The sequence below is a fragment of the Sphaeramia orbicularis genome, chromosome 14 (assembly GCF_902148855.1).
Source record: "Sphaeramia orbicularis chromosome 14, fSphaOr1.1, whole genome shotgun sequence".
Taxonomy (NCBI): Eukaryota; Metazoa; Chordata; class Actinopteri; order Kurtiformes; family Apogonidae; genus Sphaeramia; species Sphaeramia orbicularis.
In genome coordinates, this window is record NC_043970.1 from 31,391,098 (window position 1) to 31,408,222 (window position 17,125).

The following is a 17,125-nucleotide window of genomic DNA, read 5'->3' on the forward strand; positions in this document are numbered from 1 at the left end:
GCACGCTGTCTTTTTTCTCCCAGGAGTGCAATCACACTCCTGTCTTTAGCTTTGAATATGGCATGCATAAACTGTCATTTCAATAAGCTTACACAATGACACAATCTTTGTTACTGTGGTTTTGTTCTCTTGTAGGCACAAGGCATGATGGGTAATCACTTTATCTGCCTTTTCTCCCATCACTGTGGAACAGGGTCAGTCTGGACTCATCAGACCACATGACCACATGACCTCATGCAAATTTATGACTGCTTAAGAAATTAGAATGAAGTTAGAACAGTGGTTCCTCATTTTAACATCACAAATTGGTGGTGACCCCAGACATTCAAAACAGAGACATTTTTTTTTGGTTAACATTAATTTTAGACAACATTTAGTCTATATAATGTATATTATTATGGACAGAGGCAGAAAAGCCAGGTGTAGATTACTGCACAAAGTGAGAATTTTATTTTCCTTGGTCAGGATATGTACAGTCAGTCCAGCTTGGATTTACAAGGCTGACAATTAATACTGAACAAACAAGAACTCAAACTATGAATTATGAAAGAGCTGCAGCATCTGAAACTGACCACAATGAACATTTGAAAGTTAAACAGTACCACAGTGCTTCAGTTTCAGCTTCACAGTTTGTCATGTCTGTTATGGATTGGGATTGTCTCTCTCAACTCACCATATATTTTAATTCTACTTTTCTTTTTAATGTAACATATTTGTAGCTATTTACATTCTGAATTTATTCTTGCTGTGGTTGTGGCTGTTTCTGTGGAGTGGTGACCACATTTTAAATTTCCCATTGGGGATTAATAAAGTCAATCAATCAATCAATCTATCTATCTATCTATCTATCTATCTATCTATCTATCTATCTATCTATCTATCTATCTATCTATCTATCTATCTATCTATCTATCTATCTATCTATCTATCTATCTATCTATCTATCTATCTGTCTATCTATCTATCTATCTATCTATCTATCTATCTATCTATCTATCTATCTATCTATCTATCTATCTATCTATCTATCTATCTATCTATCTATCTATCTATCTATCTATCTATCTATTTTATTAGTAACTTTTTTTGTTTTTGCTTTTGTTCTCTTTTTTTTGGCCAGGCTGTGTATTTTCATAACTATAATTTCTAAATGAAAATGAAGATTGCCGTTCTTCCTCCCCTTGCTCACCTCCTCTATGTCGGCATTCCTGCGGGCTTTGTAGATGAACTCGCCGATAGCCACAAAGACAGAAAGCACCAGACCAGCAGCCAGGACAATGAAGATGCCGCCAATGTTTTCCACACCTAGAGCATTGGCCTCTTTGTTGTCCTCCTCCGGACAGCCGTTACCTCTCCACCACTTCTCTTTCATCATGTGCAGCTTGCCTTCCTCCTGCAGCTGAAGGATGGCGATGGTCACTTTATCTCTGTATGGAGAACCTGGTAAAGAGTAAAGAAAGAGCACAAGGAGTAAATATAATCCCTTTGTGTACATTATGTTTGTTACCTCCACCAAGGAATGGCGGAGGACATGTTTTCATCTGGGTTTGACTGTCTGTCTATCTGTTTGTTTATTACCTCCGCCAAGGAGGTTATGTTTTTGCCAGGGTTTGTTTGTTTGTCTGTCTGTCTGTTTGTCTGTCCGTTAGTGTGCAACATAACTCAAAAAGTTATGGACAGATTTTGATGAAATTTTCAGGGTTTGTTGGAAATGGGATAAGGAAGAAATGATTAAATTTTGGTGGTGATCGGGGGTGGGGGGGCCCATGGGGGGGCCCATTTCCAACAAACCCTGAAAATTTCATCAAAATCTGTCCATAACTTTTTGAGTTATGTTGCACACTAACGGACAGACAAACAGACAGACAGACAAACAAACAAACGCTGGCAAAAACATAACCTCCTTGGCGTGGGGGGCCCACGGGGGGGGTCACTGATCAGCCTTGGCGGAGGTCTGTGCTCTCCGAGTGCTTCTAGTTACCTCCACCAAGGAGGTTATGTTTTTGTCTGCGTTGGTTTGTCTGTTTGTTTGCGTGCAAGATAACTCAAAAAGTTATGGACGGATTTGGATGAAAATTTCAGGAAATGTTGATACTGGCACAAGGAACAAATGATTAAATTTTGGTGGTGATCGGGGGGAGTGGGGTGGGGGGGCCCACTGATCTGCCTTAGCGGAATTCTGCGCTGTCTTTTCTAAAAAACCACTCATAGAGCGCAAACCTCCGCCAGGGCTGATCAGTGGGCCCCCGTGGCCCCCCCACACCCACCCCCGATCACCACCAAAATGTAATCATTTGTTCCTTGTGCCAGTATCAACATTTCCTGAAATTTTCATCCAAATCCGGGGCACCGATCTGCCTTGACGGAGGTCTGCGCTCTCCGAGTGATTCTAGTTTGTTTGTTTGTTTGTTCATCTGTTAGCAAGAGAACTCAAACAGTTATGGACGGATTTGGATGAAATTCTCAGGATATGTTGATACTGGCACAAGGAACAAATGATTACATATTGGTGGTGATTGAGGACTGATCTGCCTTGGCATAGGTCTGCGCTCTCCGAGTGCTTTTCTAGTTTCTAAATGCTTTTCTTTGTCGATAAATACACACAATGCTTCAGTATGACAAACCACAGTGTTTTGGTGAGATATAACCCTTTTGTTTTAAAGTGAAATACATGATTTTACTAAAGAACATAAGGTATTATATGTGATTGGAACCATGCGTCTACTTAAGCCTTTTAAACTCCCACTTGCATCTGTCATCTCATTTAGATATAGTTTGCATATGCATATTCCTGTCTTCTCCTATCAACATTCACAGAAGCATTACTCTACAGTCACTTTTATATACAATTTTGCACACTACACAAGCTACATTTAACTGTACTTGATGTGTAGATTGAACTCATGAGGTACCAGCTCACCATCTCAGTCAGATTTATCTCAATGATGAAGAACAAATGCCTTATATTAAAAGAAAACACTTTGTCTTCAGCAAAAACATTTGACACAAAAACACACATATGTGGTCTTCACTCTAGTAAGCTAACTTCTGCGTCCTGTATATAAGGCTATTTCTACAAAGATTGTGCACCCACAGGTTTCCCAGGTGTGGATAGGAAGGAGATGAAGCACGCAGAAAAACTTCAGACGTAAAAGAGTGCCCAGGGGAAGGACATGCATCTGAAGGAGGAAGGAAAGGAAGCTATGGTTGAGCAAAACAAGAAAAAGTGTGGAGTAGAATAAAAAAAAACATCACTGGCTATTTAGAGTAAGGTCACAGTGGACAAGAAACAACCATCGTAATTTCACAAATATAGTCTAGACACCTCCAGTGGTTAGTGAATGTAACATCTTGACCAAATCAACCAGTGAAGAGCTTCTATAGCAGCTCCAATCATTCAGTAAATGCTGCAAACGCTCTTTGACTCTGCAGTGGCCATCGATATATTCAGTACTGTAGAATTTGGAGGTAGTAGTAGGAACCAAGAACAAGAAAATCAACAAGCTCATCAGGAAGGTTGGTTTGAACTAAAATGATAGTCTGGCTTACTCCAATGGCTTATTCACCCTTTGTTACCTCCAGAAAAAGGGTTGAATATTTCCATTACACCACAGAAAAGATGTCAGAGTTTTATTACTCTCTTTCTTTCTGTTATCTGTGTATCACTGCTTTGAAAGTCCCCCTCACTGTGGGCAAAAACAATAATTTCCAAGCTCCAAATACACATTGATATTGGCAAAATTTGACAAAAGACTTCTTTTTATGTGTCATATGGACTTTTGTTGGGAATTAGTCGTTTTAACACCACAATGCATTTCATGATCTATTCATGTCCCACCATGACAATTATTTTGCAAATGTACTGTTGCAGCATCCTGACTTTAGCCCCATTCTAGAATGATAGAGGATGGAGTCACACCTCTCTACAAGTAACTAAATGTGGATAGGTTTGGATTTGCGGGTCTACTGAGATGGAACTTGAGTGTCTGGTGGATTTTTCCCAAACTGGTAAGAATCATCAGAGATATTTCAAATTTTATACATTTTTCACATTTTACGTACATTTTCAGAAAATTGGCAAAAGAACATGTGATTTGTTGCATGTTTGCATCCAGTGCTGGTGTAAATATTATGTATTTATTTCATAGTGTAGTGTTTCATGCAATAACATCCAACCTGAGCTGTTATATTGTACGGCTAATTCTATGATGAGATATTTCAACAAAAACAGGAAGTTGGCCCTATAGCTTCTGACCTCAAACTAAACCACTGGTCTTGATCATATAACATTGTTTCAAATTCTTCTTAATTTCTTCTCAGAATTTGCCAAAGTTTGTTAAACATCAGTTTGTTCAGCTCTTCATACATGATCTCATCCACATTTCACATTCACATTTACCTTTTATTTTCCAGTTTTTCCACCTGTCTCATGTAAAGATTTTTTTATTTTGTATTTTTTCCCCCCACACAATTTTCCAGTACTTTTTACTGTGAGGCAGCAGTGATAACAACTGTGTAATGGTGCCATTTGACACAAGTTAATGTATAGTCACAGGTTAAAGAGATGTGAATCTGACTAAAGTTACACCTGAAAATCATTAGATTATTTAAAGTGGTTACTTTTAGGACTGCATTCCTTTCCTTTTCTTTTCCCTTGTGTTTAAGTCCTTCACATACAAACAAATCATGCAAGTATTCACACTGTATACTTGACTTCAGAGGAAAAAGTTGCAATGAACAGTTAAGTTATGTCGTATTTCATTGACCACATTGTTACTGTTATCTTATGTGTGTGGAAACAGAGAAAAAAACTGACTTTTCTGCTTCCATTTTTATTTTTAAAGGAATTGGAAGCAAGATAACAAAACACACTTCAGAATCACGCAAGCAGTGAAAATAAAATGTTTGACAAAAGAACAATAGCACACCACAAACTTGTATTTTCTTTTTTCTTTGGTTTTCATTTTCTTCATGCAGTGTGATACGAAAAAAATATCTGTATTGCCATTGCCAAACAAAACATCTAACATGCTTTTGTGTTCATATTTAAAGCTTACATCTACACTCAGAGTAACTCCTATGTTTAGTCCGCTTATTAAAACACAGCACAATCTACATATCAGGGCATGTATTATGTTGTAACCTGTTCTGTAGTACATTTTAAAAGTAATCCTCTGAACGCTGCCTGTCAGCTTCAGTATGCTGTATTTGACAGGTGTAAGACGTGGTGTAGGAGCACCTTCAAAAGCCAACCACTGTCACCAGCTCTAAATCTTACATAAAGTACACCCACTCCACCTTCTGCTGGGAGGAGATTCCTGCAAACTTTCTGCTTTGGACTAAGTTTTTTAAACAAAGATACATGCCAGTGTAACCATATATGTCAGTCACATGGCTGTTTCATTCACCCTTAAGAAGACAGAGCACTACAACATCATTATATTGGACTTAAATCACACTTTATCTCATAGTGAGAGATATTTGTCACTGAGATGTGAATGCGAACCAATACAGCATTTGCAGTTTTCTTGTTAGCCAGAGAAAATCTTATGGTAAGTATAAAATGTGTGAGGGTACTACTGTCATTATTTCTACTGTGGTGGCCTGGAAAAAGGCACTTAACTCCAAACAGGTTCCCTGTAGCTGCTCAGTGGCTGGTAGGTTAGACGGCTCTTGTATCATAGGTAACGCTTGGCTGTTTCTAACGTGTGGGTATGTGCAGCCATAAAGGTTAAAAGCATTTTTCCAGCAGGGTTGCAAAGTGCTGGTAAACTAACTCTACATTTCAGTTGTTAAAAAACACAACCGGTTGCTTCTATGAAACTGGGTTCATTTTGGTACCTGGCACTTTGCAAGTTTTTTTAGACCCAATAATAAAACAGAAATTTAGACATATTTCCCCCCAGGATGTATCTAATGATGACCTCAGAAAAATGGTAAAAAAATTATACTCTTGCTCAGAGCCATCCCAAAATCAATGAATTTTAATAAATTTTAATATTGAGACCAAAAATAGGACCAAAATTGGGACAGGAAAAGCTGTCAGTGTCAGTGCATTTGATCTGGAAATCATGGCTTGAAATTCTAGAATTAAAAACACTGAAAATATGATGATCCTAGTGGTTATTGTAATCCAGACATGTGGGTTTTTCATTAATCGGCAGTCTCATTTCAGGTTTCATGTGTAACCCAAGTGGACATGAAGGGTTACACGCGGAACCTGCCCATTTAAAAACAAATAAATCGTGAGTGATTTTGCAACAGCAGTCATTCTTGTGAAACACTCTGCCTTGCATAATTAGTTTGATTTCCAAAGTGTACCTGTGAGAGAATAAAGAGGTATTTGAAAAAAAATAGAAGCGCGAAGTTTCGTGTCCTTTTTACTCCTACACGTGAATTTTTTGTATAAAAATAATATAAAAAAAAACAGAAAAATGTGTTTTATCTGAAAAATGTTTCTCTAAATATTCATTTTTAAAAAAAGACCCAAAGTGTTTTCAAACTTGCTTCATAATATTAGTCTATATCTGGTTTTAATTTTTAGCCCCTGTGTCCTGCTTTTAGGGACTAGCTTCATAGAGGCACCCAACGAGAAAGAGAAAAGAAAAACAGACAGGCTAGTTTAATTGTTTGAGTGTAGGTGCATGTACACATTTACATCATTAAACAGTAGTTAAGTTGTTATCAAACCAAAAGGTATGTGTCAAACTAATAGTGAGGTAGTTATGCAAGACCACACTTAAAAATGACAATGTACTCTGATTTAGAAATACTTAACTTTGATTTCTTTGGACACTATTCACATATAAACACAGTGTTGTGTACCAAAACAATATGAATAGATGTGTTTATTGAAGGTGAAATGTGTATTATTTGCATATGCCTGTGTTGGGATCTGCGTCATGATCAAAGATGGTTTTCTGCTGACGGTGGAATTCCGATCTAAGCAGAGGAGTGGTACTGAGGTAGAGAGGAGTGAACATAAATGGACACTAGTTGAGAAAAGTGGCCTGAGTTGTCAGCCTCGAAATCAGTCTGTGGGCTGTTATTATGGATGAAAGGAACAAACATGTCAATGACTGCTGATTCTGAGGGTAAATTATGATCCTTTCACACATTGGAAATAAAATACAAATTAATTTAATTTCTTCATGTAAAGGCAGTATTGTACCTTTAAGTGTTGTTGAGAGAAAATGACTTGTTGTATTACCATGTTAAAAGGTCCATAATGAACAAAGAATATTAAGATCATACCTCATGTACAACATCTTCCCAACTCATTATAAAGGAGAGTACCCAAAAACTGAGTGCAAAGCAGTGTGTGATCTATTCACAAGCATTTACAGGTTTTAAATATGTGCATCATGACTGTAGTTATTGTTGTTTTTTATGCACTAATGAATGAATGAACAAATGAATGAATGAATGTATGAATAAATGAATGAATGAATGAATGAATGAATGAATGAATGAATGAATGAACGCTGACTTCTACTATCAAATATCTGTCATGCAAAAGTGTAGAGTATATTCCTGCTGAAAGGCATTAATAAGTGGTTTATGACGACAAATAAAGAGCATTATTAAATATGTATTACTCTATGTAAAATGAGTTCCTTAAAATAAAATATTAACCCAAAATTATATGAGAGCAAATATATTTGTTGTCATTCTCACCTTATTTTTCCCATCCAATTATGTTTTTGTTGATAAGATCATGCCAAGACATGCACATCACCACTTGACATCAGTATAATGGGAGTAAGACAAAAAAGAAATCTGCACACTAGTACAGCTGCTGTGTTAGGGTTTACTTCACCCATGATGTTTCATGTCATCTTAAATACCCAAAATCCACTTGTGCTATGGGTCATGTGATCAGTCATGTGGCTTGTCTATATATTTTTCTAGAACTCTGAGCAATACGTAAGAGCAATATTGCTTGAAACGCCACAACTGAAAGAAACACTAATATGGGAGGTGTGTGTGCAGACATTTGTCTTACTGATGTTGATGAATAAACCATGCTTAGACACTGTGATCACTTTTTAGTCTTCTTACCTATAGGAGTTCCCACCCCGTAGCCTTTGGAGTCTATGAGACCTCCGATCTGTGTGAGGTTGCAGTTTCTTTGGCTGATGTACTCTATGCTCGTAGACTCCATCAGCATGGCGTAGTCTGTCGTCAGCACCCTAGTAATACCTTCCCGATTGTTCTTAACCAGCGCAGTGTTCTTCCTGCTGCTCATGAACGCCCACATTTTCTCATAGGTGGAAATCTTTGATTTCTGTCAAAGGAGCCAAACAAGAAAAAGTTATGAAGTGCTGTTCATCTGAGCTCCTCCTGTGCATGAGTGTGTTTGTGCCGGAACATACACACAAAAGACGTGAACACTGAAAACACATGAAGGTTTAACAACAGGATGTGTTGATACTCTATATCACTTTGAGTGTGTGTTACATTGTGTGTGTGTGTGTGTGTTCCTTCTTGCTCAGTCAGAGAAAATAGGACAGCTGTGTTCTAAATCTCCTCCAGCTGATTCAATTTGTTCGAGCCATCAACACAGCCTGCTTCTTCCCGTCCAGGCAGCCGTAATCACTCGCTGCAATCTGGGAGGATAAAGCCCTGCATGGATCACCCCTGCTGAGCCACCAGGATGCAAGGAGAGTGGGTGGTGGAGGGGGAAGGAAGTGACAGCCCTGCCTAAGGACATCACAACAGTGATACACTATATGGTACAAACTAAAACATAAATGTATGCTCAGCTTCAGCGCAGACACCTCAAAAAACACACAAGCCCTGACGTGGATTTTTTCCACTTCCTATCCTTTTCCTGAATCTTGCCTCATCTACATCTCTTTTCATTTAAGTGAACATAAGTTTCCCCATCTTCATAGTTTGTCTCAATCATGGGATGTTCTGCAAAGTCATGTGGCATTTGAAGTAATTTTACAGAACTGATGGTAGTTCTGATTCATACATAATGTAAGAAAGTGGTGATAGAAGCAAAACTGAGATGTTTTGCTAAATCATTTCTAAATCATTCTGTTGGGTTTCTGTAAATTGGCTTAGAGTCTGGTTTTGACCAACTCTATATATAAAGTGTCATGAGATAGCTTTTTTGTTGTGATCTGGCGCTATATAAATAAAATTTGATTGAGTGATTTGATTGGTTTCCCCTGTAAGTCGCTTTGGAAAAAAGCATCTGCCAAATGCATAAACATAAACATGAACATAAACATGATTATATTCTGACTGATTTGGTTTTTAGACACCTAAACATAGTTACGTGATACATAAACACAGCCTAATATGACTACGTACTTTGATAAATATGTTGCACCCTCAAAATGAACATCCAGAAACATGTCCATCTTTGTTTTGCAACTTTTATAAAAAAAAAAAAAAAAAAAAAAAGGTCCCAGTTCAGCACAAGCACATTTAGCTTCAGCCTGAATACATTACGTTTTCTTTTCTTTACACTTCCTTTAATATTTTTCTTATGGTGACAGTGCTCCTCTTAAAGGGGTAGGTACAACAACTTTTCTCCCTTCAAAAATAAGGTAAGTACTGTTTTTAACCATTTTAACAATAAGACATGAATTGAATTACATTCTTATTTAAAGTAAATCATTTTAACTTGGCACTATGATATCAAATCAGCAAGAAATGTGAAATTATGAACTCAATATGTTTCAGTGTGCTACAAATACAGTCTAAAAATACTATACTTTAAACTATGATAATATGAGTTACATAAATGTGATTTCTAGAAAAATAATATTCTGTTCAAATTAATATCCACACATGTTGAAAAATGTGGAATCTGTAAATATGAAAATATTGGTACTTTATTTTCTGTGAGTTTTGTGTTTCTTTGACAGTCCACTTTTAATCTCCGTGCACTTCAGTGGTCTATATCACACTTGTAAACGCTTGGCTCCAAAATTTTTTGGATGTCATAAAACTTGTTGTTAAGTCAACCCTACAAATTGTGTTTTTTGGAGAGAACACATAAACTTTCTCCTTTCAGCAGATGGACATCCAGACATCATTGCACACAGTAAAAGCCAAACACTGCACTGAACAAACACTGAAAAACATTCTACTCTTTTTTAGTGGAGGGAGGATAATTTTGAAATTCAAAGCCTGGCACATAAACATTGTAGGCTGTGTATGTTATTATTTAATAAGAAGCATGTCTTTAATGATGTTTGTGTATATAAGCTAAGTTAAAAATGACCACAGGGGCATTTGCATATATCAATATTATAGTATGTGTCTTGAAACTGTAAGGAAGAAAATATGAAATATATAACATATTAAAAAGGACCTGTATTTTCTTGACAGATTTAATTCCCAAAAGCAAACAATATTGGACATGATTTACAACTTGACATGAATGGAGGGGCTTTTTTTAATAAGCTGACACCAGACAAACACACTCTTGTAATTTTGCGCATTTCCATCTGTAGAGGAATCTTTAAATATTTACCGCTGTCTTTGGTGTAGATTATGAGACTAAACTTAAGCAGCAGCAGGAGTAGTTCTACCTTGAAGAAGGTCATAGTGGATCCGTCCCTCACTGCCCCGTATTCAATCCTCGTCTGCTTCGCTAGGTCGTCAGCCGAGTCGATGGGCGCGTCCATTCGTTCCACGGTAAGGAAAGCAGCCAAGTTGGCCGTGTACGAGGAGATGATAATTAAAGTGAAGAACCACCAGATTCCACCGACTATACGAGTGGACAGAGCCTTAGGCATCAGCTCTGATCCTGAAAGAAGAGCCAATAGTTTATAATGGTTAAAGAACAAAATTAAACATTTAGGGATGCAACTGAAAAAAATGGAAGTTGCTGGGAAAAGGGTGGTGATGCATGGTGTGAGTACTAAATGTGTGAAGTAGAAGAAAAAAATATATCTGTAGTTCATAATAGATATGTTTACTCTGGAGCAAAACACTACATTTTCACAAAAGGTTGTGAGGGAAAAATTGTGAAATGTGAAAATAAAGAGCTCAGACAACTGATGACAAACACATCACACCAGAAATATTTGAAAAGGCAGCATGAAAAACAGTCTTTTTTCCCTTTTATGCAGAGATGAGAAAGGATTAGGGCTGCACGATATTGAAAAAATCTAACAGTGCAATTTTTTAAAACTCCACGATATATATTGCGATATTAAAAAATACTCAGGATGATATAATAGCTGTGTGGTGCTGATGTAAATGATCAAAAAAATTAGTTGTTACTTCTCGTGGCAATGGATGCAAGGCACTATCAATACAGAACAAGGTTATAATAGTTTTGGATTTTTTATTATAGTTTAATTTTATTTAGTTTTGACTTTTTTTTTCTCTAATTTAGTTAGTTTTAATTAGTTTTTAGAGCAGGTTTGATAGCTTTTATTAGTTTTGTAATTTTCTAAATGCTTAGTTTTAGTTTAGTTTTAGTTTTTTTTATATCTTTTCTCTTCTTCTCCGTCGTATTGAAATAAATCCCAGACAGGACTCTGCTGCTTTCTCCCAACTTTAGTCTCCATGTTTCCAGGTAGAGTGGGGACCAGAAGACGACTGTAAACCACAAATGACCACAAGTGATGGACCGTGAAGTGTCGTATGGTGCTGCTAGCTAAAATTGCTTGAAGGAAATAAACCGATTTCATATCAAGCCGACATTGACAAAAACAAAAATGAAGGGAATTTTATCCAGAATTTTTATACGTTTCAGTTAGTTTTGTAAACACACAATACAGCTTCAGTTAGTTATCGTTTTTTTCTTTTAATTATAGTTTTTATTTATTTCAGTTAACGAAAATGTTTTTACAATTCCAGTTTTCGTCATTTCGTTAGTTTTCATTAACGATAATAACCTTGACACAGAATATATGTTTCAGTATCATCTTTCTTGTAGCTGAAATAATTCTTTTCTTTTTAGCATCAAGTCTTCGTCTTTAGTGATTTTCTCTTATTCGTTGCTCATTTTTCAATGTTGTTACCAGCGACTCACTCCATGTGCAGGGGTGTGGTCTGTGTTGGCAAACTGATTAAGAACGATTGTGATTGGTGGATCGCTGCGTGCAGTGTGTCAGGTACCCAGGTTGAAATTAGATGAGAACACGTCAAGTTCATTTGCTTCCTACATTGCAGGACTACATTGCGATGTGACTATTGTGCACACGTACATCGCGATGCCGATGCTCAAACGATATATTGTGCAGCTCTAGAGAGGATTAATACAACGGAAGATTAAGGTAATTGGATAACATGGTATTATCAGACAAAGAACCACATGGAATACTAAAGACAACTGTAAATCAGAGCTTTCTCCATTGCCGCTCCAACCCTCTGGAACTCCCTCCCACCTTCTATCCGACACTGCTCCAACCCCAACACCTTTAAATCCCTTTTAAAAACTCATTTATTTAAGATTGCTTTTAATGTTTAATCTTAATGTTTAATGTTTAACTGTTTTATATTTGTATACCTGCCTTTTGTACCTGCTTTTAATCTGTTTTTAATATGTCTGGTTTCTGTTTTTATTTGCTGCATGTAAAGTGTCTTTGAGTTCTATGAAAAGTGCTATACAAATAAAATGTATTATTATTATTATTGTTAGGGGTGTTAGAAAATATCGGTTTTGCAATTTATCGTGATATTTCATTTCACAATACTGTATCAATATTAAAAAGTACTGTATCGATGTTTTAAGGTATTTATTGAAATGCAGATATTGTGGAGGTTCATTTTTGTTTTTTTTGTTTTTCTTTATTGTTTATATTTTATTTCTTTTTATTTAACACTGTTTTATTAAATAATGTTAGTTCCTTTGTTGGGATTGCACAAAAATACTGTTCTGATGTTTAGTTCTGAACTAATAGAATATTAACACTTGAACAGGATCTTAAACTGTAATGTCTGTAAAATATAATTTAAGTTTTAACACAGGAACATTTTGTGATATAGTTTTAGATCCTGTTCTGATCTAATAAAAATGTGTTTAATATTGCATGTTAAAACTTTATTCATCCAAATGCTGCACTATAAGTTTTTTCTAGGAAATAATCTTTAAAAAAAAAAAAAAAAAAAAGAAACAAACACAAACTTGCCTTTTTAACAGTATCATGATATATCGTGATATATCGTATCGTGATCCTTGTGTTGTGATTTGTAAAGTATCATCAGATTTTTCCCAATACACACCCCTAATTATTGTTATTATTATTATTATTATTATTAAATGTCTCACATGCTAAGACAGACAGCCTGACAATGTTATGATCCTATAATATATGACGGTTCTATACACTGCAAAGCCTGTTGAGTTCATACATGTCACAAGCTGAAATGGAATCAGAAGTATTATGAAGAAAATGACAAAGGTCTTGAAGCAATGGGGTGTTTTAAGGCACAATCTATGCTTGAATTGCAAAACAGGGATCCTGCTGCAGTTCACTGGGCCACAGCATGTTAAAGATTTGTCTGGATCTTGTGATTTACAGGCAGCGCTTCTATTTTTAGCACTTGGCCCCAAGAGCTGGCCAGGGTTAAATCAATAACAGCAACACAGAAAATAACTGCCACAAATCTCAGGAAATGGAGAAAAATGGCCAAATATGGTTTTGGCAACATCGAGATGTTTCATTGCCATGTTGTTTGAAGACCATCCAATCAGATGTGTCAGATTTATCCTGCACAAATCTGTCTCCAGGGAGAGCAGGTCAAGTCCTTACAAAGTGCAGCATAAGTCCAATAAGGAATAGCTGCAAATCATAAGGCCCTGATCTGGGCTACATGTAGAAGGCAATCATGGTCAATAGGAGAGAAAAGTTTATGCCTCAATGAGAACAGCTCACTTTACGGATCAAACGATCAATAATGTGTGTGTACTGCTGTCGTAGAGTAAGGGCAGGATGTGTGTTTTATACCTTGCCGCATGAGAGCACCAACGCCAAACCAGAAACTGTTGAGTAAAGTGAAGTTGTTCTGTATTAAAGTGGAGGACGGGTTGCATGGATGTGGGTTGTACCACTCATATGGAGTAAATCTGGAAAACAATATAAGAGGACAAAGGAAAACACACAAATCAATTATCACAAGTAAACCTGCCACAATAATTACATAATTCCAGTATTGTAATTATTTTAGATAATTGTGGTCATTTCACACAATTGTATTTTTACGTTACATCACTGCAGAACAGGTGAATGAGGGCAAGTACGACAGACATAATATTTTAATAAAAATTTCCACATTATTTACCATTTCACTGGTTCTTCTGCTATAGCTTCAATGTACTACTAGTGCCATAGAAATTTATTTTGATTTTGTGTATAATATCACCCAAATTTCCTTTTTAAAATTCTGATTTGTTTTGCTACAGTACTATTTTATATTTTGATTTTGTACCTTGATACTAATGAGGCTTATATATTTATGTCATGTCTTATCTGCTATTTTCAATTTTCATGAACAAAAGGGAATCCAAAATGTTATTCATTTTGTTTCCAAATCCCTTCCAAAAACTTCTCCTTCATGAAGTCAATCAATCAATCAAACTTTATTTATATAGCACTTTTCATCCAAACAGAGTGCAACACAAAGTGCTTCACACAAGGATAACGATAAAATACACACACACACACCGAAAAACTTTGTAGTGGTAAAGACTAAAATAAGAACAGCCTTCATAAGAAAGGACGGGAGCTGAGGAAGCGCTAGAGTAAGTGAGGAAACGCCAGAGGCAGGATAAAAACTCAAGATAGAAAGCAATTTAAATCAGCCAATAAATAAGTAAATAAATAAGTTAAAATAAGATAAAATACAAGAATAAACCAGCGAAAAAGCAGATAAATAAATTAATAAAAGTGAATGAATATATAAATACACAATAATTGTAGTAACTACAAAATAAATAGAGATAAAGTTGAATTAAAAAACAGGCTAAAAAGGTATGCATAATTAAACTTTTTAGACTGTAGATGTATAAAGTTACCACAATAGATAATAACTTCACCAGTTCCAGTTATGTGAAAATTAAAGCTGCAATGTTTAGTAGTTTTTTCAGTGTGACTGGGCAAAAATTGGTAGGAGGATAGAATATGTATATAATAACTTGTTCTACCTCCCAGTACTTTTATCATTATTATTTTTTCTGATGCAGTACTCTATTTTACAAGTGTGTATTTGTGTCTGTCTGTGCAATAGCTGTTTTTATATGTTTTAGCTGTGTTTCTGTTTTTGTTCATGTCTTTTTTTAACTCCGTGACTCAGGGAAACGAACAAGAATTCCAATGTACCTATACTGCAACATGTCTGCGCAAATGGCAAATAAATTCTATTCTATTCTATTCTATTCTATTCTATTCTATTCTATTCTATTCTACATGACTGATAGTTGTAATAACTACAAGTCACTGATCAGATTTTATCAAAAGCGACCATGACAGGACTCTTCTGCTCTACACCATGTCTCAATATAGAAGCTTGACGGCTTGATGGCGTCACTTTCTCTTCACAGAAATAAACTATATCAGTCAGGTTTATCTTTAACTTTTTTTGGTCTTTAGATTTGGACAGAGAGTAGAGTATGGAGTATATATTCCAAATGGAGCATTTTTTCCACTTATTTCAGCTCCGGCAGCTTTAGTATCAGTATTGCAACAGCCCTAATCGCAAGTGTTGGAGCCATCCTTTTGTCTGTTGTGTTTATTTACTGCATTTTCAGCTATATTTAGCTTGTTTGATAAATCTATTTTATCCCCTAAACCTATTCCCTCAAGAGGCTCTACTTCTGCCAGGCAGATATTGTAAATGAAAATTTGTTTTCATCAACTTCTCTGGTTAAAAACTAACAAATAATAAAAAAAAACATACATGTTGTACTCTGTTAAGGTTTTGTAACTTGATAAAGATAATGTACAGCATTCAGCGTTGACTTGTGGTTTTAATGCACAACAAGCTTTCTGTAAATGTAGTTAATTCCGTGGATACACACCTATTTATCACCTTGTATTTCTACCAAAAGACCTCTGAGTTAAAGGTGGAAACAAACAACACAGGCTTTTCAGGGAGTTTTCATCGACGCATGTGTCCACTAACTGCTTGAACTCTATGCTACAAATTAAAGTAGATGGAGCTGCACTAATAAGAAGCTAAATGTCAAACCTCTTATCCTGAGGCAGTAGTACACACTAGTATGGCACTTTCACTTTGATGCTTCCTGTTCTTCACCAGTTGTGATTTACGAATGTTCCCTTCACTTTGATTTGCATTTTGATTTCCACAACCAATCTATTTCACTTACAAGCTGCTAAGAGCACCCCGCTGGCAGAGCTCTATATTGGACCTAGCTGAGAGAGTGGTGAAGAGGGAGCTAACAATTACTGTAGGCTACTTATCACTCACAATAAAAACCAATCAAGGAGCCGACAGGCAGCTAAAGCCATATTTTTGGTTACTTTAAAATTGCAATGCAAAGCGAGAATTTCCTGAAGCATGTCTGTTCCAATTATTCCAGGCTGCTTTTGATTTCCTCCGCACACTTGTGGGGGATTTGATGCATAAGGCCTGATTGTTTGTGTTGTTTTATAAAGCTCTGAGCTGGCCATCATCATAGTCTCATTGCTGTCTTTTCTAATAAAAGAAGGGCTTTAGGAAGAACAAATATTGAGAAGTTTTAAAATAGACAGTGCAGAACAGCATAACCTTCAAGCTGTTTCATCCATTATACTCTACATTCATGTTTTTTTTTTCCATTCCTTTGTGCATCATCCCTTTTGTCACACGTATTAATACATCCTCCTACCTGGCAATCACAAAGAGCACACAGCTGACCCCTGTGCAGGCCAGTAGCACATACATCCAGATGTCCGGAGACAGGGGATTAAGGAAGGAAAACACGCCTGGGTTGGTGCCATTAGGTTTGCGGTAGAGGATGCTGATGCCTAAAGTCATGAAGGGCTTGGAAAAGTCTATCACTTTCTCCCTGACGTAGGTGATGGTCAGTGGAGCCACAGCCAGGTCTGCTACCTTGAAAAGCCAAAAGAAAATGTAGAATAGATATGTTGTTTCCCTTGTGTAGGTAATCAGAAAATAAACAATGCAAACTGAACATTAATGCCCTGAA

At 36.3% G+C, this 17,125-nt stretch overlaps 1 protein-coding gene across 2 annotated transcripts in view; it reads right to left on the reverse strand.

Annotated features, from left to right (window-relative positions):
• The window catches only part of grik1a (glutamate receptor, ionotropic, kainate 1a), a 59,467-nt gene that overhangs the window by 4,350 nt on the left and 37,992 nt on the right, over positions 1-17,125 (reverse strand). For both annotated transcript variants that reach the window (XM_030153768.1, XM_030153769.1), the window contains exons 12-16: positions 16,805-17,028; positions 13,926-14,044; positions 10,554-10,771; positions 8,062-8,287; positions 1,190-1,440 (exon numbers count right to left, since the gene is read on the reverse strand). In XM_030153768.1, the coding sequence (XP_030009628.1) occupies positions 1,190-1,440; positions 8,062-8,287; positions 10,554-10,771; positions 13,926-14,044; positions 16,805-17,028 (1,038 nt within the window). The remainder of the gene's footprint in view (positions 1-1,189; positions 1,441-8,061; positions 8,288-10,553; positions 10,772-13,925; positions 14,045-16,804; positions 17,029-17,125) is intronic.